Source organism: Ambystoma mexicanum, chromosome 5q (genome assembly GCF_040938575.1).
Source record: "Ambystoma mexicanum isolate Mex_15411 chromosome 5q, UKY_AmexF1_1, whole genome shotgun sequence".
NCBI lineage: Eukaryota > Metazoa > Chordata > Amphibia > Caudata > Ambystomatidae > Ambystoma > Ambystoma mexicanum.
In genome coordinates, this window is record NC_090933.1 from 393,439,855 (window position 1) to 393,465,422 (window position 25,568).

A 25,568-nucleotide genomic window follows, 5' to 3' on the forward strand; every position below is an offset into this window, starting at 1 on the left:
ACTTCCCCTTCCCCCCCGGCCTGGTCTTTTAAGTAGTTGTATTAAATAGACTGCTGGTTGAACCAGACTAAGGGGTCAGGAGGACTATTCGTCTGCTCCTGCAGGATTACAGCATTGGGACCTGATACCCAGGCAGCAACCCATACATTTAAGTGTGCACCCTTTCACCATATACTCACACAGGCAGCTACCTATACAAGCTATGCATGGGTGGCTGAGAGGAAATGGTTGGCATCTTGTACATCCTCTCACAAACTGGCCTGCCACCTGCTCCAAAGGCAATACCGACTCTGTCCTCACTAAGAAGAGAGCTCACATACAAGCCCGCGTTTCTGTGGCATCTAACAACTCGGCTGAACTCTTTAAAATCTGCAAGGAGCTAGCCAATCCTGCCGCAGTCGCTACCTCTCCTGTTCCCTCCCAGGCCCTCTGTACAGCCCTGGCTTCTCACTTCATCTCTAAAACCCAAAACATCCTGCCCACCCTCTTAACCTCTCCTCCCAGTCTCTCCTCTTCCTCTGGCCCCCTGCAGCCAGCCCTCCCCCCCCTTCTCCTCCTTTCCTCTCTTCTCCCCTATAGAGTTTCTAGACAAGTCCGATCTATGAAAACCTCATCAAAACAGGTTCTTCCTTGTTCTTCCAAAACCATCAAGGACCACATTGACACCCTTGCTCCAGCCTTAGGTGACTTCTGCAACCACTCTTTTGCCTCTGCAACCTTCCCCTTCCCCGCTAGAAGCACACTCTTATGCACCCTCTTCTCAAGAAACCTTCAGCCGACTCCTCCCTTTCAGCTAATTATCGGCCATTCTCTGTCACTCCCTTCCTGAGCAAACTCCTGGAACTGCTGGCGATCTCCCAGCTAAATCTTCACACTCAATCTGTCGGTTGTCTCCATGACCATCAGTCTGGCTTCAGAGCAGCTAGAAGCACAGAGACTTCTCTCTTGAACATCTGTGAAGACCTGCTTTCTAACCTTGATTTTAATCCCCCCTCTGTCCTCATCATACTTCATCTCTCCTCTGCTTTTGACACGGTCAACCATGCCATCGTGCTCAACTGACTCTGTTATAACCTGGGCATAACTGATCAGACTCTAGCTTGGCTGACTTCTTTCCTCTCTGACAGACCCTCCCAGGTCCAACTTGGGTCTTTCATGTCTTCTATCTCGCTCTCCACCTTTGGTGTTCCCCAGGGGTCTAACCTTTCTCCCTGGTTGTTCATGCACCTCTTGATCACTGCATTGCTGCTCTCTGCTCCAACTTCCAATGCTATGAGGATGACACCCAACTTACTTTCAGACTCCCCTCTCCCGCCTCTTCCCATTCTCTCATCCCGGATTGTCTGTCTGCAATCCAAGAGTGGTGCACCGCCAATGATCTCTGCCTGAATGCCAGCAAGATGGAGATCCTCCTCATTGGCACATCTTCGCCTTCACACTTTCCTTCTCTCCTCACATCCCCAATGTCTCTAAGAAGTCAAACTACGAACTGCACCTCCTCAGAGGTATTCTTTCTTTACTCTCCTTCCCCCAAAAGCTCACTGTTTCTAGAGCTCTGGTCCTCTCTAGGATTGACTATTTGATCAGCCTCTTCTTATATCTGCTTGCCTCTACTCTCCGTCCACTGCAACTCATCGAGAACAGGACTGCAAGACTTGTCCTTAGCATCAAGCCCAGGGATCGTATCTCTCCAGCACTGAAATCTCTCAATTGGTTCCCAGTGGCTGCAATGATCAAGTTCAAGACCCTTTGCAATGTTCACAAGGCCTTCTGGGGCCTGGGACCAACATATATCCAGCTCTCTCTTCTGAAGTAGCTTCCTACACGAGCTCTTTGCTCCTCCACCTCCAACTCCTTGAGGGTCAGTCTCTTTTCCAAGCAACGAGCTGGGGGCCGATCGCTCTCCTCGGCTGGCGCCTCCCTCTAGAACAGCCTCCCTGCCTCTCTGAAACTTGAGCAGCACCAACTCTGGTTCCGGAAGCAGCTCAAGACTTTCCTCTTTGCTTCTGCCTTCTTTCTTCCTTTTCCCTGCTGATCTCCTGTCTGATACTGCACTGGTTAACTGGCTACCCTCTGAACCACGGACCCAGGTCCCTGCCTTTCCAGTTGCACACCTGCACTGCCTCCCGGCAACCCTGCACTTGGGGCTGTATCTGCAACCCTATAGTCCCCCTACCTGCACCATCACTTGCTGTCTGCACTTAACCCTGCACTGCCACATGCTGGCTGCACTTCTTGTTTTTCAATGTTTAGATCATATGTCCTACACTTGATCCTCCTCCCCTTCCCCTGGCACTTTTCCCCTTTCCTCTCCCCTGCGCTTGCGTGATCTCAATGTTACTGGTCCTAGTAAAATCGATGTCTCGTCCCCCCTTGTTCCCCTCCCCTGCCTCGTTGCACCTTGAAACACTTGTGTATAGGCGCGCTATAAATACAATATCATATCATTTAAGTGTGCACCCTTTCACCATACACTCGACACGCACACCCAGCCACCCATTAATTTAATTGTGCACCCTGTCACCATACAGTCACACATGAACACGTCATGGGGTTGAGAGGAGCCCTATTACTTCAAAAAGAAATGGTTTCTTTTTTAAGTCACTCCAGCTTCATAAAGAAATCATTTCCAGATAGACCGAACCATAATGGAAATAATTTCTATATGAAGGCAGAGTGACTTCAAAAAGAAATCATTTCTTTTTGAAGTCATAGACAGCCCATGACATGGAGGTCGAAGTGGTTGGGAACGGTTGGGAGCGGTGCTCCTCTGCTTTTTTTATTTTATTTTTACTGTTCCTATACTTTTATTTTAAAAAGAAACCGTTCTGAAATGGTTTCGTTTTAAAATAAAAAAGTGTTGGAAGCAGTTGAAACTTGCACTTCAGCGCACTGCACTGAACGTTCCCTTAAACAGTAGGCACATTTGTTTGGGGGGTTGTATTGTGTGTGAGAGGGGGTGTGGCGATGGGGTTTGTGGTGGGCGGGGGGCAGGCCAGCAGGGAACATAGTTACACTACTTCTTTTCATACACTTCGACCACTGCCTCCAGCCTAGAGGCTTCCATGTCATGGGGTTGGGAGAGCCCTCGGACTTCAAAAAGAAATAGTTTCTTTTTGAAGTCACTCTGCCTTCATAAAGAAATTATTTCCATTATGGTTCGGTCCTTAACAGAAACAATTTCTGTTACACTGTAATAATAATTTCTTTATGAAGGCAGAGTGACTAAAAAAGACGATGTATAATTTTTTTTAGTCCAAGCAGGCCCCGTCCAAGGACATGTGGTGGTAGGGCCCCCACACCAAGGGAGGTGTGGGGGCCCGCATTACGCCAGTGGCTGAAGGCTGCCAAGTGTCAGATGTAGGAACCGAGTGGGAGAGCAGGTCTACAATCATTGCAAGCTGCCAGGGAGGGCAGATAGACATGTCCAGGATTTCCAGGCGCCATGTCCTCCAGCGTCCAGTACAGAGCGATCAGAATAAAAGTAGACTAACTTCCACAGTCTCCTGAGAACCAGCAGAGTAACATGGATTGGCAGGAACATATAGCCTGAAGCTCATTTGACAGCCAATGTGTCCTTCAGAGGCCATGCAGGGAAATTTCCTGGAGCATAACCAATGGCACTTCCTGTTAACACTGAACATGAAGAGCCCCACTTCAGGAGTTCGCCATGTGGCAAAGACCACCTCTTAGAAATTTGTGGCAGACCTCTCACTAGGGGGAGCCCAAAGACTGTTTATTCAGAGCATCCGCTGTGACCATCTCTCCCAGCAAGATGGGCCACCTGTTATTCTCCAGAACTCAAAACCATATTGCTTGACAGCAGCCGGTACCATCCAATTTATTGAAGTAGTGCATGGCAACTACAGTTGATGGGTTTCTAGTGCTTCTAGCAAGGACCAGGGTCAACCTGCCTTAAGGTCTTGCAGGTGAGCTCCTCAGCCGTTAGGGAGGGGTGCTTTACCACTGTCAGTTGAGGCCTAGGTTGCCAAAGCAACGCTGCTCTCAGCATGTCTCACAGGGCCCACCACATGAGATCTTGGAACACAGTGCCCGAGACCTGCAAAAGTCTCAGATGTCACTAGGAACCGAGACCACTAACTCTGAAGTCGTCACTGTAGTGACCTCATAGGTAACCGGGCCTCCAGTATCACTACACTATGATGCATGAGGCACAGAACACACAAAGACAGAGGGCAGAACTAGTGTTAAGATGGTGTGACAGGGCCTGGTTTCAAGCCCCATCAGGGGAGGGAGGCAGCCCAACCCCTAACATCTCTTCCATCTGCTTGAGTGCGGGCAGACCCCCTGTCCAGCCTCTCCTGACAGGAAGTCACGGTGGAAGGCCAAAAGGGTACTGCCAAAAGAATGTTGCTGGAGGCAGCGACATCAGCGCCACGACAGAGGCACAGCACAACGATGGAGACAGAGGAGGTGGACAGGGCCTGCGGAGCAGCTATCAAGACGCCAGTTGGAATGGCGCAGGGCACGGCCGCCTAGGAGAGGCTGGGCCGTCTATGTTGAACTAGCATGGTAGAATCCCCGTACACAACACTACCAGAAGGGACCATGCCACAGGAGCGGAAGGCGGAGCCAGGCGGCCACAACGGTGAGGCCAGAACAGTCGCTTGGAGTGATGCGGCGCTCCAGCAACAGTGTCTGCTGGAGCCAGTGTTTCAGAGGGTAATAATCCACTAAACCAACAGAGATTTAAATAATAAAGGAAGGCCAGGACAATGGCACCACCACTAGCCCACCTTTAATGGAAAAAGGCCTCCAGGGAGGCCTGAAAGAACAAGTGGTCCCTGTGAGTCACTATAGGCTTCAGGTAAGAAATGCAGTCAGACTGCATGAAGAAAGGGACAGGGCTTACAAACCTTAGGAAGCTTCACCGGCTATTCCCCTCTCACACCCCATCAATTAAGGTAAATGATTGATAGGGTAAGTAGGACAATCAGGTGGTGGGGTAAGGTTGCGCTGTTAGGGACGTTTCTAGCTCATCACACACCCCACACTTTCGGCCATACTCTTGTTGACTTCTTGAAGCGCAGAGATGCATCTGATGATCATGCAGCTTTTTTCCTGCAGAGTAGTATGCAGGGGTTGACAGGGCGCTCTCATCCAAGGTAGCTGGTGTAACACTGCACACTGCAAGACTATCAGCTTCCTTTTTTCAGGACGACACATAATTTTGTTTACACTTTTTCAAAGTGGTGTCGGACCCCAAATGTCCCAAGCAGCACCGCAACATGTTTTACCATCGCTGCAATTCACACATTCACACAGGTGTGGTTAACTGCAAAGGGAAAGAAGATAATCAGCCAATCCCCAGTGACAGAGCTGTTGGAGGGCAGGGCCATCAGCGTGGCCATGCTGCATTTTCATATTCATGCTATATGTATGCGTCTAAGCATCTCTGGTTGGACAGGACTACTTAGCAGGCGTGGACCCGAAGATTGACGAATACCAGCTCCATCATTCTGCCATGGGGATGCAGAATATCATACAATACTGGCACCCTCTTCCTGGTTCCCCGCCTACCTCCAGCCCCCGAAGCTATCTGATTGGGCCTGGGAGGCCGTTGTTGTTTAGCCTGTAGGCTTCTTTCCCCTTGCCTGTACCAGAGTCACATTTGGCTGGTGACTGGAGGCAAAGATGAGTTGTTGGGCATGTGATCTGCATTTAAATTGATTTAAAGCACTTTTGTGCATTGGAACGGCATCGCACACTAGTGTGTGCATTGGCATCTATAAATCGCTCCCGGCACCCTCTTCCTGGCACCCTGGCTACATCGCGCCTCAAGCTATCTGATTGGGCCAAGGAGGCCCATTTCTGTCCCAGCACCCAGGGCAGCCTCCCTGCCCAGGCAGCCCCCTTGGCTAAGGGCACCAAGGCAAAGGGAAGCTCCTGCAGAAGCAGCTCCAGACCGTGTTTGCCTGGTAAGCCTGCCGCCAGAGACGTTTTTATGGGAGGGCAAAAGGGGCACTTGCCCGGGGGACCCACAAGGCTGCCAGATCTAAAGAAGTAAGAATCCTCTGTTCACCAGACTTAAATAGCACACATCAGGATATTTCATTGCATGGTGCTGAGGCCCTAAACCTATTGCCTGTCTGTTTTGGCAAGTACATTCTGCCTCGATCAATTCATCATGTGATGCTTTCTGTGTTCACTGTAGTAAATATAGTTTGAGTGTTTGTTCCTTGCGGCACAACTCCTGTAGCATTCATTCCTTCCTGTGGTAATTATGTTGATCATGTGCAATAGACAAATTTAAAATGCATATTGGTAAATTGAGTGTCACAATGGTTCAGAAGTTAACTCAGTGTGTTAAGCACTCATTGCAAAAGTTATGTGTTCCTTTGCAAGATTAGAATAGCATACTCCTGAAGGCTAGCTGAGCCTTTCCTATGTCTGAAGTTTATAAACCTGCCTGTGTATGTACTCGGTCTTGCAGCACAACAGGTGCTATTATCAGCAATGTACCTGCATCAGATAGGGGTTGCTATAAAAACCAACATGTCATCCTTGTGGTGACGGTCTAGAAAATGGTTTGTTCAGATGGGGTGTTGTAAAACCTAGGCAATCGCCTCCAACGATGAGCATAAACCGTTAGTCAAATAAATCAATAAGTATCCAAATTTGGAACCAAAGCATTCATGCCTGTATCCTGGCTTTGCCAGCAGACAATAGTGATCCTGGTCAAATCATCTAATATCTCTTACATTACTGTACTGTCTTCTGTGACGTTTGCCTCCTCCCATGCTGGTGGCATTGTTTAGCCCACTACTTGATTTTTCTTCTTATGTAGGCCTTTTGAGTGGAATGGGAGGTAGACATAAGGGAGAGGACCAGATGGTGCAGGACTCGGACAAGCATATTTTAAAGTCTGCTCGTTTGACACAAAAAAAGCTTTGCATTTTTGTAAAAAGAAAGGTTTTTCTGCACATTTATAAATGACAATTTCACAAGCCAGTGTTTTGGAACTATGTAAAGCTTTAAAATACAAAAGACCAACCCAGATTAAATCTGTTAAATCACACTGATTGGTATGCTGGTACTTATATCTCTTGATGATGGAGTGAATGAAGCTAGAATCGTTCTGCGTTACACTCTACTATAACATTTTCTTTTTAAAAATGGTCATGTTTGGTAATGTGATTGGTGTACTTTCCAAGTCAGTTTGAAAAAATGAGATTATTTCATTTCATGGTAAGAACTGGTAATGAAAGTCTTCAAATGCAGAAACTGCAGAGTTGGCACACATCCCAGATTCACCCCTTAACCAGTGTGTCTAATTTAATCTTGTATTGCCTAGCCTCTCAAAATTGCCAGTCCCTAAATGTTTTAAAATTGTCAGCCCTTCAGAGAGATTTCCTTCTCAGGGTATGATCTTCAAAACAACCTCACTCATGGTTTCTCTGGCTAAAGTGCTGCTTCAACTATAATAGTGAGCATTGATATATTGCACACCACAGGCACTTCATTCTTTTGATCTCTACTGGCAACACTATTTGAAAACCAAGTCACACTTATAATCTCAGTCTTTCTGGATACAGACACTTTCCTGGTAACATCTAGTCTGCATTCACTATCCATGCTATGGTATGTGTAGCTTTCTCCTTCCTACCAATTGGTCTCCTCTATCCATGCTTGAACACGTTTGCGTTCTGGGAGGCAGCAAATGTGAGTTCTCTGGCTATTCTGGGTTACATGTACCTTTTACAAAAAGTCTCCTTAATCTATGCTAGAACATAAGTAACCTCTTCGTAGACTGATAATTTTGGCCTTCAAATGGTACTTGTTTATCATTCTGATTAGAGCAAGAATGAAGAAGGTAAGGGGACTTAAAGGGAGTGAACATCCTTATTTTTAAATGCTGTGAGGCACCATATCAACCCACGGATTTTGATTGCGCGAGCAGAGGCAAGGCAGATATTCCTGACCACTTAATTTGTTTGGTTTGGTGAGGGGGGACCCCAAAGATGTCCATGCCCAGGGCCCCAAAAGTGCTTAAGATGGCCCTGACTGCCGCCATCAACCTGCAGCAACTGGCAAGGTTAATGTGGTCTGGGTGGGGAATACAGCAGTTACTGTATTACGGAAAGCCTGACTACCCCTCCAATCTTCATAACATAGCTTACCAAGGGCTGCTAGATAGTAAGTAATAGTCCCATCACTGCTGCGCCCCAGCCGTTAAGTACCATTTAATTAACTCTTGGGTCCCCATCTCAGGCGCAGTCCTCGAATCTAGGTGTTACTGCACTTACTGTTGTACCCCCATTTTTGGCGTTTCTCCCTCTATCCAGGTATCCATAATCTAGGTAAAACTGCATTTACTGCCGTGCTCCAATTTTAGGCATTTCTCCCTCTTTCCAAGTCTAGGTGATTCTATATTTACTGTTCTGACCCCAACTGGAAATGCCTCCCTCTATTAAGTTGTCTGAAATCTAGGTGTTTGTTTCTACACCTGCCGCTCAGTCCCACCCCCCTACTTCCACACCTGACCCAAGCTGCACAGGCCATATGTGTGTGTTCCCCCAATTTAGGATGCATCTTAAACAAGATAGACACCATCCCAACTGTCGCTCTCTTCCCTGCTGGGCTGGTCTCCTTTTATACACCTGCAGCCCCCTGACAGCCTGCAGGTGTAAATGTCCTTACAATAACCTATGAAAGTTAGGGAAGGGTTGGTCGTCAATACTGTAAGGAACTCGTGTTGGCAACAGTAAAGACAGACACAAGTTATCACAGTTCATTGGTGTTTATTAACCTGTATAGGTAGGTTGGAAAAATGCCTAATCTAAACCTAAATCTAAGAAGGGAGCAAGCTAAGACCATCAAATAATAAAGCAGTCCTGGTGGCGTCTGGTCAAATAAAAAGGACCTATACTAAAAAAAAAAAAGATTGTCAATCCTAACTAAATACAAAAAGAGTGCAGGATATAGTTCAAAAGAAAGAATGAAGTGTTCACAAATGATAAATCAGGATGTGCTAGCTGGGGGTCTCCTGTCCCCACGTTTTGAGCATGGGATAAGGTGGGATTCAGGAGCACAGCACACGCTCGAGCTTTCCCAGCACGAGACTACAGTACCATTCTCAGGTATCAGAACCTCCGAAGGTTAAGTCTCTTTTCTACAAAAAGTCTCTTGCCCCAGAGGACCTGATGTGTTCAAAATAACAAACAAAAGGTTCCTTTCCGTCTGTATGTTGGGTGATATCTTTGAACCCCTCTTCCGGTCTCGGATCTACAAAAAGTTCCGAACAATGTCAGGACCTTCGGTGGTTAAGTCTCTTGCTTCGGAGGGCCGGTTAGGTTAAAAAATAAACAAAAGTTCCTTTCTGATTGCACTTGGGGTGATGATTCGTCACCCCTGGGTCTCCCCTCTTCTGGGCTCAGACCCCTCTCGAACACCAGCCTCCCCCAGTTGGGTTCAATATGGCTTGTATTCAAACGATTTTATCTGTTATATTCACGTGTCCGTGGGTGATGACTTTTCACCCCTGATCCCCCTCTTCCAAGCTCAGTCCCTAATCAAATGTTCGCATCCATCTGTCGGGTTCACTACAGCTTTTTCCAAAACAATTTCACCTGTGGCATTCACAAATCCTGATGTCCTTTTAGACAATCCACTGTGGACATCCCTCTGTCGGGTTCACTCTTGTCAACACAATGTTCATTGGGGCATCATGCTTTGCCACGTTCTGCAGGCATCCCTCCATCAGGTTCACGTTTAACAGCCTCGCAATTCCTTCTACTTACTCCCCTATGCAGGATTCACTTCCCTTAGTTTTTCCAATGGTTTGTCGGTCAAAGACTATCAACTGTACAGGGGATTTTTCTAGACCCTGTGTTAGGCAGAATCCTGTGCAGTGCCCTTAGGGACCACTACACACAATTAAGACCACAGGTGGCAATACAAGTTTTACCTTTGGTACAAGCCTGTACTACTATGCCAGAGTGGTAGCAGTGGCGGAGCAGCCAGGCTTATCTCAAGAGTATATGAGCAGTAGCAGAGATTACACAAAGGGACCACAATTACTGTGACTCAAGCAAACACTGACTCAATGTTTCTGGTAAAAAATATAAGTACATTTATTTTTAAACCATTCGTTATAAACACAACACTTCTATTAAACTCAAATAAAAACCACACGTTAAATATACTACAACTAATCAATTCACTTTGTACAGTAAGTCTCAAGGTAAGTACCCTGTGTTGAATGAACCGGTGTTACAAACAAAACATGTTACCGCAAATACGATTGCGATCACTTTTTGACAGTTCGGTCTACTAAACGCATATCCGTGACATGAAATGCTACCGGGGCAAAAACACACTTAGCACCTGAGATACCTAGAGGGATTTGGAGGCAAAAATCACAGGCAATATTTTGGTTAGGCAGGCAAAATCAAGAAACACTCAGAGAGCCAGGGTCGAAAGACACCGGGGCCTGTTGCTGAAGATCACACAGTCAGACAGTTCACGATTCAACGTAGCCAAAAGTACTTCGATATTGTCAATGTTCGGAAGCCAAAGTTATAAGAAGGAGGGAAGACAAGGACAAGCCTTGGAAATGAAGAAAAGGGATTCACCCAGTTTCCTCAAGTAGAACACAGTACCTTGTTCCAATGGTGCAGCTGGTGCCCTGGCAGTTGTTCCTGTTGGTTTCCCGCAGACCCACGATTCCTGGAGCTTCGTTGTGAAGGACGACGTCTGAAGGGGGTCTGCACCACACAGGGATGAAGCCGGCAGCAGAAACAAGGAATAAAAGGTGCGCTCCTTAAAAACAGGAGAGGCTCTTCAGGTGGCTATCCGGACCACTACAGCAGCGTGCAGCGATTTCGACCAAGGAAGAGGATCCTCTGGCTGTGGAAGCTGAGCTGGTTATCCCCACCAAGCTCAAGGGAAGAAAACTCCGGACTGGATCTTCTCTGAGTCGTTGAAGGGCCGATAGCTCAGGACTGCAGCAGGGCTTCACCGGGACGGGGTAGTTGCAGCAGCCGCCGTTCTCTCCGCTTCTCTTCGGTTCCTTGTAGTTCCAGTGGCGACTCTCTGACTTCTAGCCCAAGAGACCTGCCTTTTATGCGAAAAACCCCCATTCACACAGCCTGGCTGTCAATCACCCAGCAGGGGGGTTGTCCAGCTCGGACAACTACCCTGGCCAATCATGACAAAGTGCGACTTGGGTTTCCTAGGATAACCTGTGCAGGGGGTGACTACACCCCTCCCTCACATTCAGCCCACCTAGACACCCAGGCGCCTTGAGGAGGGCTTCTGAGCAGAAGCCCGCCAAAAGACAGTGAACAAAGAAGGCAAACCTAGTTTGCCGCGCAAAGTAAAACACAAGAAGGACTAACGAAAAGAAATGGCGAATAAACCCAACCGGAGCCAAAAGAAAGACGATTTGGTCAAGCGGGTTTATGTTCGAGGCTAATATAATAGCCAAGAACAATACCATGTTTATCTAATATAATCGCAGTAGAAAAGTTAGGGTAGATACCACTGCCACCAGCCAAGTCTAAATGTTAAAAGAGCGAAACAATGCTCTAGGAGGTACAGATAAAAAGGGATACGAATTAACCCTTCCCAGTACTCCATGGAAGATTGGGTGTACTGGATCTGTGGTAGATTGTCTAAGTAAAGTTAATGGTAACTTTACCCTTTTCTGGGGGACGGTAGTCGCCTCAGAAATGGAGTCGAGGGAAGTCTCAAAGACAACCCTGAGCCACGGCACTGAAGGTGCTGAGTGACACACAAAAAGAAGAGGACTACTGAAGTGGTGTACTTCAGAGTCCACTATCACAAAAACAGGTGGAAACACATAGCAAAACACACGTAAGAGGGGGGGGAAAAGCTCTCAGTCTTACCAAGTGGAAAGAAAATAAACTTCAGAAGTCCAGCAAAGCTGCTGGGGGGACTCACTAGGTGAGGGAAATTAGCCATAGATGAGAATTCTCCCAAACACCCTGTATGACCACTTTGAACTATTCCTTGCAGCTCTCCTCAAGTCTTCTGTTATCAGTAGTTTCATCAAACGGGGGATCAACTAGAGTCCCTCTGGTGCCGAACCCCTCTGCAGCTGGTTTTGCCCCTAAGAGTTTAACAGTTCTTTGATCTTCCCTTCATTTGCCATTTTTTACTTTTGTTCAACACAGTTCGGTTTCTTATCGGTTCTCCCCTCGACTCACTGAGTTTGATGAACCGCTTGGTTTTTCTTGTCTCTGGAGTCAAGGTCAGTATCATGGTAGCAAGCGTCTCTCCCTGTCCTGATTATCAGTGTAGGTGTGCTCCGTGTACCGTTGACATCTGCTTCAGCACAAGCTGGATATTGTTTGCAGTCTTATGATTACTTCCACTGAGGCTTTGTGGGTCTTAGTCAGAAAGGGCAAGGTTGCTTCTCTCCCTACCACCCCTTCGGTTCACGCCACCTTTCTCCTCCTCTTGAACTACCGACCTGGGATACTGGTCTCATCGTGCGGTCTGCCTTGCTCGTAGTGTGCTCTCATGCTCTACCTTTTATCCCTGTGGGGAAAGGAAAGGGCCGTCAAGTGTGTGAGGTTTTTATTAATTGCCTGACTCTGCCTGACCCTTGTGTAATGACATGTCAGGTAAACGGCTCTGGTGTTAGTTCATGGTCTTTTATGGTATAAGAAAGTGCTTGTGTCAGAAAGGGGCAGGGGCGTTATCGTTTAGTAGGGTTTATGAAATAGACAGGGGGGATTGTGGGAACAGTAGTGGTTTGTCAATGCAGATTGGGAGTACGGGAAGTAACACGAGGGACGTGAAAAAGAATGGCTGGGAGTATTCAGGTAGGCAACAGGAAAACAAGGGTTCCGAGAGGTTGTTTCCTAATGTGATGGGGTTTGGGATCTGAATTGGTTTACTAGAGGTGTAGGGGTGGTTGGATACTAGTAAGGGAGATTTGTTGGGGGGAAGGGAGGTTGAGTTTGTACAGCCTATGAAAGCCTAAAGGACTTTGTTCTCCTTTTGTTCTTTCCGGGTATAATACCACGTCTCGCCTGGGAGATTCCCCTGAGCGTAACTCTGGGCTCCCTAACCCAGGTGATCCTCCCTCGCTCGTCCACCCCCAGAGTTGGGATCTGAGAACACCAGCCCTTCCCATACCACCTGAATAAGGGATTCTCAAAGTCTACTCGGGAGAATACCCTTAGGTTTCTCACAATAGGGAAAAGGGGATACCATATCTCGCCCAAGGGCACCCCACTCTTAATCCCAAATGATCCTCCGCCCAGGTGATCCTTCCTCGCTTCTCTGCCCCCAGGTTTGGGATCCAAGAGTGGGGGCCTTTCCCTGGCTACATGCGCAGAGGATCCAAGGGGAGTAGAGGTGAGGATGCCCTTGGGTTTCTCACAATTCTCAGGCCATGAAGGACTCATGCTTTCAGCTTCCTGACAGCCTTCAACCGGCCACCTCTCTTGTACCTGGGTGGCCAGCGTACCTGGTGTCTTGCAGTGCTTCCTCCATGAAGGGTCAGTGCTTCTGATACCAGCGACACTCATCGCCACCCGTCACGCTGGTGCTTCCTGTCTCTGAGACCTTCTTTGTGCCTCGTCGGTGCTCAGGGCTCTCCCCCTTCTGCAACAGTACAGGGACTGAAGATCTTTCGCCCCCCCCCCCCCCCCCCCCCGGGGTTCCTGTATTCAGCTGGGTTTCGCAGGCTCCTAGCGCAGCAGTCTTATCTGAGGTCCTGCCTCCAGGCTGCCTGTGTTCCGCACTCCGACGGTAGCAACCACTGTGCACGTCTCATCCCCTGCAGTTCGTATTGGCGTCAGAGAATCTCCTCCTCCAGGTGAGGGTTTTTATAGTTTTATATGTGCCTCTGCAATGAGAGACGATGTGTAGTTGTTGATAGGATAGTGAGTTTGCAGAGGGTTCAGCAGAGGTGTCAGACAAAAAAAAGCATTATCACCTTTACAACATCTGTAGCCCTCATATAGGTAGAGTAAAGATATTATAGGTGTCCCTGTTAAATCCTCGTTCCCAAACGGTTCCAGTGAGGTCCCACTTGCCCAAATCCCTAGGGACGGTCTTGCAGAGCGGGCTCACCTCCCTAGCCTCAGCGGGAGTGGATCTCAATTGGGAAGAAGGGACCAATTCCCTGGATTCGTCCCATTACTCAATACTTTGCAAGGAGTGGTCCCTACTCAGGAACAAGCGTATGGATATCCCAGTAGTCTGTAGAGAAGAAGTATAATAAAAACAAAAACAGCAAACTGAACTACATGCAAGTTACCTGATATCTTTTACAAAAACAAATAGGGCTCTAAACAATCACAACATTTGCAGCACCTCCTAACTGTGACATAAACAGCTTGCAGTAAAAATAAAATGTTGAGATAGCCATGCTCAGGAGAGCAAGTACCTTTGATCTTATAATATTCTAACTATATTAGCTTAGCTGTGGTCATGTTGTTACTTTCAAGCCAATTGAAGCACTACAATTCTGTAGTCTGGGTTGAGAGATTTACTTTAAATGCACACATATATTGAGTTAAACCAACAAAGCAGACAAAATATGAATACTAAATGGTTGGCATTCATATACATATAGGATATGAAGTAAGAGTAATTTGATTATGTACCTTGTAGATCACCAATCATTTCAGACCCATGACTGCGATCCCTCCTTTCCGCTTCCAATACCGCTGCTTGTTGGTAAAAGTCTTTTTCAACCTGCACTTTGGTGCTTTCTAAGACTCTGCATCTCTCCTGCAGCTCTCTGTTAAGTGCTTCTAAGTGGCTCAACATTTTATTCGTATCTGCCTGACTTTTTCGCAGTCTTGCTGATGCATCAGATTCCGTCCTTAAAAAGTCATTGGCTTCCTCGAGCTGTCAATGAAGAGAAGTAAATATGCAACAGATGTTAATGGCAAAATGCACCTTTCCTAATTAAAATATTTGGCCTACAATCTATCTCTTGCATCCATACCCCACCAACTACAATGTTAAGAAAAAGAATGGCATCCATTCCACAGCACCTTTCCTATATCTAGAAAGTAGGCAGAATCATTGCCCCATGATCAACACTACACCTACAAATTAGGGGTCTGAAGACCAGTCACCTTTTAAAAACAATGAACGGCCTTTGCTACCCAAATAATAAAGAGGAGCGGTATAAGAGCAAACCGTCTTTGGCACAACAGTGTCCCAGCAACCTCTAACATTTTCAAAAACGCCAGAAAAGGGGAACAAAAAACTCATGCCTTGCTCCTATACACACATTTGGCAAGTGATGACAAGCATGCTTTTAGACTTTTATGGATCTCCCTCAGCCTCACTCTATCTTAAAACACAGATCGATAGGAAAACAACCTCTCGCCAATCAAATTCCCATCACCAGTACCAGCCTACCCAGGTCCCCCTTGCTTGCTGAAGTCTAATTGCTAATTTGGAGTGCAAGCCATTATAGCAAATCTAGTATTAAATACATTCTCTGAAAATAATTAATAAACTAGTTCACTAAGGCCATAGTAAGGTGTTGTATATATTTATTAAATTTGGCAGAGGTCACTGCCCCACAGTGAAGATAAATCTAATTTACATTGGCTTTTCCCAAAATACGAAAAAATTTCCTTTATACTTATTCTGGTACTCCAAAAGAGGATGCTGTTACATTAAGGCTTTTAGAATGGGTCTCAGTATGCGCAAGAATCCCTCAGCGCACTCCCCACCCACACACTCTTGCGTCACCAACTGACGCCCCCTAGTTCAAGCCATTTTTTCTGCCTTTGAGGTTGTGATACAGCATATGTGCAGAGGAGGGCGGCTGGGAGGGCAGCGTGAAGGAAAGAGAAAGGATTAGGATTACCCTAATCATCATGAAGGTAATTTTTGCAAAGTCAAGCATCCTGCTCTCTCTCCTTCCCAAATGGTTGGGAAGCATGACTGTACAGATCCATGAAATGGGTGGAGGAGACAGCATATGCCCACAGCTTTGGTTCAAGCGAATACGTTGCATAGTACACTTTCTGGCCAAAAGAGCATCCATCCTGGAGGAGCCATCCAAAGAATAGACCCTCACAAAGGCATGAGTAGCCCAAGTAGCGACCGTATAGAAATCTGCTAAGGACATGTTTCCGGAAGGCCACCAATGCTGCATTAGATCTGGTGGAATTGGCACAATCTTTAAAGAACCTGAAGACCAGTAACTATCCATGTTGACATGGTAACTTTACTCACTCTGTTCCCAGATGAAGCCACTGTAGGTAATGAACTTGTGGATCGGATTTCCTGAAAGCTCTAGTTCTTTCAAGGTAGAAATTGTAGGTCTTGCCGAGTTCAGATTATGTTAAGTCTTCTCTGCTGACGAAGTGTGACGACGAGGGTGTAACACTGGGCAAACAATTTCCCGATTTAGATGAAAGCCAGACAATATTTTAGTAATGAAAGATGGCACAGTCTATAGGATAACCATGTCTTTGTGAAATACGATATAAGGGTTTTCTAAAGAATGTGTTGTTAATGTAACGGGCAACAAAAAGGCATTTTTCCCACATAAGACGGTCCAAGTCATAAGATTATGCATAATGGCAGCAAGAACCACATTTAGGTCACATGAAGAGGGGGTTCTCTGAACCTGGGTAAAGATGCAGAAGCTCCTGCGTTACTGGGGTATACAAAGGAATCTGCTGGGCATGTTAGACGTTTCCTGGGTCTCCTTCTGGTCCTTGCGAAGAAGAGGACTGCCATGGTGTGGGGGAGGGGTCGCCCATCCACGCATGGTCTGTGGAAATCCGTGTTAGGAAGAATTCTCATTCTATGGCTAATTTCCCTTACCTATAGAGTCCCCCAGAAGCTTTGCTGGATTTGAAGGGTTGGTTTTTTTCTCCTGTTAAGAGTGTGACCCTTTTCCCACTCTTAGGCATATTGCAATGTGTGTTCTAGGCTATTTTTTGTGTTTAATGTCTATGAAGTTTATCTCACCCTCATAGGAACCATCTTTATACACATGTGTTACACAGCACCTTCAGTGCAGTGACACAGGGGTGTCGTAGCGGCCCCCAAACATAGACTCCATACCCTGGGACAGACTACTGTCTCCCAGGGCATGTAATGTCCCCATTGACTTTACTAGTCAATTTTTATGAACTAAACCAGTACAACCCATCTTACTATGGAGGTACTGGGAAGGGTTATTAGTTTTTCCCTGGTGTTCATTTTCGAGAGGGTTCCGTACAGTCCCTCTCTCAAAAGTTTCTGGCTGGTGGCAGTGGTTACTACCGAAAATATTCGACTGCAAATATTTTCCTATGGGATTTTCCCATTGTTCGAGGCTACCACTTTTACGGACAGCCTCTAACATACCGCCGGTTTATTTTATTATTAAGTTAACTCCGGTTGGTTTTATTTGCCACAATTTTAATATAAATTCTTTCTCGTATCTTTCTCTAAACTCCTAACCCAGGTCGAAGATCCTTTGTTTGTCCTTTTGGCGCCACTGAGTCTGGGGTGGGTCCGTTGTGTGGTAGGGGGAGTAGGACCCCTGGACAGAGTTGCAGCAGCAACTCATGTCGCACTCTAACCTGATAGGCTGGAGGGTCTCCTGCCAAGATGACCACTCCACTGTGTGAGTGACAGCTAGGCTGTATGAATGAGGGTCTTTTTGCATAAAAGCAGGGTCCTGAGGACTGGAAGAGCAAGACGTCGCCACTGGAACTGAGGAACCGAAGAGGAGAGAAGCCAAAGACATCTGCAACGACAACCACCGGTGAAGCCCTGCTGCAGCGTCTCACCACTTTTCTCCACACGACGAGAGGAGATCTTCATCTGAAAGACCCTTCTTTCCTTGAGCTGGTGGGGCCAACCAGTTTGCCAATCGCCTTCCCGGACCTGCCTTGGTCGAATCGCCAGTGCCCTGCACTTGGAGGCCGGATAGCCAGGCAGCCATCCACCCGGACCGTGATTAAAAGGAGCGTACCTTTTATTTTCGTTTGGCAGCACCGTGGCTGGTTTCATCCCTGGGTAGTGCAGTAACTCGAACCTTCCTCCACAACGAGAGCCTCTCTTCCTCTGCTAGATCCCCCGAACTGCAGGAACTACCAGGAACAACCGCCACCGCAGGAGCCTCTTCTTCATATTAAGGTACATTGTTCCGCCAGGCCTCCCTTTTCGAGTGGTAGTGCTAAAGGGGTTTTAAATCCTTTACCTACCTGTTGGGTTGGCCGCCCCTATCGTCTAACATTGACTTTCACCTCCTGCATCCACCTTTTTGAAATCGTTAACCAAAAACTTGACTGCAGCTACAAGAACATTTTGCTCCTGGGCTCTTTGCCCTGTACCACTGATTTTGGCACAGGCCTATTGACTCTGGCTGAATTTGTTAGAACTGCCTTCTCTAGATTGCTTCTCAACTAGAACTGTGTTGGTGCACCCAATTCTTTTAAACGCCTCTTCCTGCCCATTTTAAAAACTTGTGAAGTGCCATTTTGCTCAGTTTTCATTTAAGTATTCTCTATGCTAAAGTACTGCCTTGCCTAAACTTGTTCACAAACTTATGGGAAGTGTTGCTAGGGTGTGTAAGAAGATATTCCTGTATAACTTGTGCTTTCGCTCCCTTGTGAGCAATTGCTAGAGTGCCATTTGTGTTTGGTTTTCACTGTGCCTTTTTTCTCAGTTTTTACTCCTGCTCAAACTGGTCTACAATTTAACTAGGGAGTTGTGTATACTTTTCTTGACTGATTTTAACTTGCTTTATTAACTGTGATTAATGTGTTGAACTAGAAGTGTGTAAAATAAATATATATTCTTTTTAATACAAAGCTTTGGTCAGTGTTTCCTTGTGCCATAGTACTGTAGCCCTATTGCGTAAACCCTGAATACTGCTCATCTCCCTCTTGAGATAAGTCTGACTGCTTAGCCACAGCTACCAACTAAATCTTTGTGGTACAGACTGATACCAAAGGGGATTTATTGCTCATACCTGTAGTCTTAATCTTCTGTAGTGCTCCCTAAGGTAACTACACAGGATTCTGCCTAACAAGTACCTTCCTACACTCGTGTCAGCATTATCAGAGGGGTTGTTTGGGACATGGTTCTCTCGGGTTGGGAGCTGTCCCAAGTAAGGCTGTGACACACATGATTTCCAAACTCCATACACGTGGCACGGAGGTACGGCTCAATCATGGATTGATTACATCTATGTATCCAATCTATTAGGGAACAATGTAGTCCCCTGAAGTTGTACAAACCATGCCTAGGAGATCACTTTGTGTTGCACTTTGTTTTTCAGTTTGAAGTGGCTGTACATGATTTAAATACAGCCATGGCTTGTGCAACCCCAGACAGAGGAGGTTCAGCTCTTAAGTGGAACAGATCATGTTCTAGATGTACTCATCTCTTGACTGATGCTATTAACAACTCTCAAGTGCTCAACAATAAGTCACTGTGTTCCTATTTAGTGGTCGAAAGGTTCATAAGAGTTTTACAATGCCTAAAACGAATAAGCACAGACAAAAGGATCAACTACAAGTTACCTGTCCATTGTTTTGACTCTAGAATTACAGCCTCAAAAAGGAACAAACGAACAAGTCTTAAAAACCTATAGGGTCAGGGTCTTTGTTCCAGGGATTACACGATTTCTAATAACATCATCCTTCAAGCTCACAGAAACCACTTGAAATCTCTCAAAATCGAAATGCACATAAAGGACAACCAATAGGTTTTAAAACAATGTATGGGTGCTAGTGCAGGGCAGGTCTGGGACACTAAACAAAATCACAGGTGTGGTTAGATCGCATATGGACTGCCCGATCACTGCTCAAACTTGGGAGGACTTCCATCAAGAGAAATAAGAAATGCCTTTTCTGGGTCTCAAGACTCGACTACAGGAGTCTGTGTCCCTGGCCCGAGGATGACATATCCTGGGCCATAGTAAAAGCAAAGGCCTCACAGGCCCCTGGCCCTGATGGTCTTGCCCCGATGTTCATAAAGTGTGCCCAGACTATTTGGATCCCTTTTTAAAAAAATATATTTGGTACGGTAATGTTTATTTGTAAAGCACCTATACACAAGGCAAGTGTTTCAAAGCGCTCAAGGAGGGAGGGACCAGAGGAGAAAAACAACAGATTAAGAGCCCATGAGTTTCTGAACGATAACCAATCTGCCCAGGCAGAGTAAGTGCATATAGTACAATTAACAGTGTAGATAACAACAAAGGAACACATTCTTACCTGTAACTGTTGTTCTCCAGCATGGGTCTGGCATGGATTCACATGCTCATGAATATCCCCTGTCATCAGGCTAGGAATCCTCAGTAAAAAAGAAAATCTGCTTCAGTTTCGTTTCTGAACTGTCTTTCTACTAGTAACCAATCACTTGTCTCTGGGTCATACTGCCCCCCAGCCAATGACTGCCCTCTACCCAAGCCCCTCCTCTGGCCGCCATCTTTAGATTTGGTAGCACGTAAAGTCGCAGTAGGACCAAGAGAAGAGCCGCAGAGGGGTTGGAGGGAGGGTTTGCATGTGAATCCATGCCAGACCCATGCTAAAGAACAACAGTTACAGGTAAGTAACTTGTTCCTTCTCCAGCATGGGGTCTGCCATGGATTCACATGCTCATGAATACAAGAATACATAGCAGTACACACATGCACAACCGCGGGAGGTGGCAAGGCTCAACATTAAGCATTTCAACAACTCAACATTAAGCATCTCTTACCTTCTCACCAGGCGAACAGGTTGTGCATCACTGCCTGGCCGACCGTGGACTCCTCCCTGGAATCCCGGTTGACGCAGTAGAATCTCTTGAAGGTGTGCGTCGACCTCCACGTAGCAGCCCTGCAGAAGTCCATTAGGGGCACACCAGACAGGAACGCCGTGGTAGCAGCAATCGCTCTGTTCAAATGCGCTCTCGGACGGCCGGGCAAGGGTCAGTTTGCCAACCGGTGACAGTGCATGATGCAGCCAGAGAGCCATCTGGAAATGGAAGCCTTCGAGCGGGCCTTCCCTTGGTTCACAGGTCCAAAGTTCACAAACAGCTGTGATGTCTTCCGAAGACTCTTCGTGCGGTCCACGTAGAACTTCAGCGCTCTAGCCACATCCAACGAGTGCAAAGTCCTCTCAGCCGGCGACGAAGACGGGAAGAAAACCGGTAACACCAAGGGCTCGTTGAGATGGAAGTCCGACGGCACCTTGGGAATGAAGGAGGAGTGCGTCCTCAGCACCACCCTTGTCTCGTGGAATGTCAGGTATGGAGGTTTACAGGAGAGGGCCTGGATCTCTCCCACTCGTAGTGCGGAGGTGATGGCCACAAGAAACGCTGTCTTCCACGACAGGAACTTCAACGGTGCAGAATGCAGCGGCTCGAATCACGGCCCCATGAGCCTGGTCAGTGTTAGGCAGGTTCCTGTGCCGTACCAAGGCAGGTCCGGGAAGGCGATTGGCAAACTGGTAGGCCCCACCAGTTCAAGGGAAGAAGGCTCCTGCAGATGAAGATCTTCTCTCATTGTGTGGAGAAAAGTGGTGAGATGCTGCTGCAGGAATTCACCGGTGGTTCAGATGTCTTTGGCTTCTCTCCTCTTCGGCTTCTTAGTTCCAGTGGCGACGGCTTGCTCTTCCTGTCCTCAGGACCCTGCTTTTATGCAAGAAGATCCCCATTCATACAGCCTAGCTGTCACTCACACAGTGGAGTGGTCATCCTGGCAGGAGACCCTCCAGCCTATCAGGGCAGAGTGCGACATGGTTTGCTGAGGCAACCCTGTCCAGGGGGCCTACTCCCACTCCCACACAATGGGTTCACCCGAGACTCAGTGGCGCCGAAAGGAGGGCTTCTTGGCAGAAGCCCGCCAAAAGGACGAACAAAGGATCCCCGACCTGGGTTAGGATCTTAGAGAAAGACACAAGAAAGAATTTATATAAAAGTTCTGGCAAATAAAACCTACCAAAGTAAACTTAATATAAAAATAAAACAGCGGTATGTTAGAGGCGGTCAGTAAAAGTGGTAGCCTCGAACAATGGGAAAATCCCATAGGGAAATATTTGCGGTCAAACATTTTTGGTAGTAACTACTGCCACCAGCCAGAAACCTTTGAGAGAGAGACTGTACGGTACCCTCTCGAAAATGAACCTAAGGAAAAAACTATTAACCCTTGCCAGTACCTCCATAGTAAGATGGCTTGTACTGGTTTAGTTCATAAAGATGGACTAGTAAAGTCAATGGGGACTTTACATTCCCTGGGAAACAGTAGTCAATCCCAGGGTATGGAGTCTATGTTTGGGGGTCACTATGACAACCCTGTGTTACTGCACAGAGGGTGCTATGTAACACGTGTATAAAGATGGTTCCTATGAGGGTGAGATAAACCCCATAGACATTAAACAAACAAAAAATAGCCTAGAACACACATAGCAAATACGCCTAGGAGTGGGAAAAAGAGTCTCACTCTTAGCCGAAGAAAAAAAAAACCCTTCAAATCCAACACAGCTGCCGGGGGACTCTATAGGTAAGGGAAATTAGCCATAGAAGGAGAATTCTCCCTAACAGTCAGCACCACATTGAGCTCCCACGCCGGGGCCGGAGCCTTCACCGGCGGGAACGATCGGAACAGTCCTTTCATGAACCATAGAGATGACCGCCCCGGAGTTCTGGTGTAGCGGGAGATGGCCACCAGATGGATCTTGATGGAGGCATGTGCCAGCCCCGCCTTGGCCAGCGATAGCAAGTACGGCAGCACTTGCGGGGCCATAATCTGTAGAGGGTTAATCTTCTGTGCACGGCACCAGACAGAGAACCTCTTCCATTTGTGTCCATAGCACTTGAGAGTCGAGGACGCCCTGGCCTTTGCAAGCACCTCCTTGCAATCCGCCGGGATATCGTACCCTCCGAACTCAGTGCTGCAGGAGCCAGACCGGCAGGTTCAGCAATCCTGGTTTGTGATGGAGGATGGCTCCTCCTTCCCTGGCGAGAAGATCCACATACGTCAGTAGTTTAATTGGGGGGGGGGGACGCTGACATGTCCAGAAGGTCCAGGAACCAGATCTGCCTCGATGTTAGGCAGAAACCTGTGCAGTTCCCTTAGGGACCACTGCAAAATATTTAGGACTACAGGTGGTTGGCAGTAAACCCAATTGGTAGCAGTCTGTACCACCCAGATTTACCTGGTAGCTGTGGCTGAGCAGTCAGACTTCTCTCAAGATGAGTTAGGCATTATATAGAGTATACACGATAGGTACAGAGATACAGTAGCACAAGCAAACACTGACCAGAGCTTTGGTGTGAAAGTATATAATTATTTATTTAAAGACACACTTGTAAATTACACTAGCACAAAGAGGTAATTAAATTCAACACACAGACACTATTACATATATATACAACCCTAATTACTTATTAGACAAGTCTTAATGAAAAACACCACTTATTTTCAGACAGAAGTGAGCACTTAACATAAAATGGCACTCTAATAAGTTATTAAAAAGAAAGGTAAAAAGGCAGAGTTATGAAAGCATACAAATTTCAATACTTTTCAAAGAACCACAGTGAGGCAGGTTAGGCAAAGTATACTGGAGAGCAAGGAAATTCAAATGCCAGGCCCACTCTTCCAGAGAGCAAGCGAAATGTGTCCAGGATCACACAGTGGGGTTATGCCCAAAGAGTCTTTGTAGAACGTTCATAAAAGATTGAGATCAAGTCAGGAAAAGTTAGTTAACTGGTCCCAGGCTAACCCAGGTTAGAAAGTCGAGGATTTATTGTCACCCCGAACGATCTGTCGCAAGGGAAGCCAGGCGGGACATAGTACCTGAAAGTGGGAAGAACGCTCCAGCGGGGGCAGTTGTTCCTGGCAGCGGGTGCAAGTCGGTGTTTCGTCCAGAGGAAGAGGAGGTCTCGACGTGGAGGAAAGCTGAAGGTCGTTGCACTGCCTGGGAAGAAACCAGCCGCGGAGTTTCACGGTTACAAGGTACTACACTTTTCTCCGCGGTAGTGGTAAACCGTGGTATTCCGGTTGCCGGGGTGCTTGGCACGGGCAAGGCAGCCACGAGATGGTCCCGGAAGGCGAAAAGACAGGCAAACTGGTTATCCCCACCAGTCAAAGGAAGAAGACTCTCCGGACTGGAGATCTCCTCTGTCGTCGGGCAAAGTGGTGAGACGGTTCAGCAGGGCTCCACCGGTGGTGTCGTCGTTGCAGGTCGGCTCGGCTTCTCCCTCCTCGGATTCTTTAGGTCCTGTGGCGACTTCTGAAGTTCCATTCCCCAAAGCCCTGCTTTTATGCAGAAAACCCCCATTCATTCAGCCTAGCTGTCACTCAAACATGCTAAGTGGTGGGCCAATCACACAGGAGTGCGACTTGAGTTGCCAAGGCAACTCAGTCCAGGGTGCCTAAACCCCCTCCCACACCCCCTGTGGAACCCAGACAGAGTGGCACCACTTTTGGAGGCTTCTGTGGAGAAGCCTGCCAAAAAGTGGAACAAAGGGCTCGACTTGGGTTGGAGTCACAAAAGCGAACACAAACGCCATTTTGGAACCAAGTTTCGGCAAAAAATACCAACCAGTGAATTTATATTAATTTAATAAACCAGCGGTATGTTCGAGGCTATTTTAAAAAGTGGTAGCCTCGAACAATGGGAAAATCCCATAGGAATATATTTGCGGTCGAATTTAAAAAGTAGTATCCACTGCCACCAGCCAAAACTCGGTCGGGGGGGACTGGACAGTGCCCCCTCGACAACAGACCCCAGAGCAATCGAATTGCCATGACCAGTATGTCCACAATAGAATGGTTTGTACTGGTTCTGTTCACAATTTGAGACTAGTAAAGCCAATGGTGACTTTACATGCCCTGGGAGACAGTAGTCAGTCCCAGGGTATGGAGTCTAGGTTTGGGGGTCGCTACGACACCCCTGGGTTACGGCACGGAGGGTGCTGTATAACCCATATAACAAAAACACATGAAACCATATGGGGTAAAGGACCCCATAGCCCATAAAACACATACAAAGTCAAAGGAACACCTCAAATCATGTCCAAGAGTGGGAGGAAAAGAGTCTCACTCTTAGCAGGAGAAAACAATAAACCCCAAAAATCCAGCAAAGCTGCTGGGGGATTCACTAGGTTTGCGAAATTAGCCTTTACAGAGAATTCTAACACTCGACCACGCCGGTGCGACGAGGATCATCCTGCACCGGGACCGTCTGAGTTGACTGATGAGTCGCAGCAGCAACGGAGGGAACGCATACAGGAATAGGCCGTCCCAGGGGAATGAGAAGGCATCGTCCATGTTTCCCGGCTGGGGAAACGTGCTGGCGAACCTCTGGCACTTGGCGCTCGTCGCCATCGCGAATAGGTCGATCTGGGGATTGCCCCATCGTCGGAATAGGAGATCCACTTGATCCTGCTGCAGCTCCCACTCGTGGCACGAGCGCAGCTCCCTGCTGAGTGAGTCAGCAATGGTGTTCTTTATTCCTGCCAGATGGAAGGATAATAGGAACATCCCTTGGGCGACGGCCCAGTGCCACAGATCCTGCGCTTCCTTGGATAGGGCTGGGGATCTGGTGCCCCCCTGCTTCCGGATGTAGAACATCATGATGGTGTTGTCAGTGAAGACTCTTACC

At 47.2% G+C, this 25,568-nt stretch overlaps 1 protein-coding gene across 1 annotated transcript in view; it reads right to left on the reverse strand.

Moving 5' to 3' along the window:
• ROCK1 (Rho associated coiled-coil containing protein kinase 1) overlaps positions 1 to 25,568 on the reverse strand; it is a 3,300,884-nt gene that overhangs the window by 1,425,124 nt on the left and 1,850,192 nt on the right. The window contains exon 16 of the mRNA XM_069620881.1: positions 14,607 to 14,853. Within this exon, the coding sequence (XP_069476982.1) occupies positions 14,607 to 14,853 (247 nt within the window). The remainder of the gene's footprint in view (positions 1 to 14,606; positions 14,854 to 25,568) is intronic.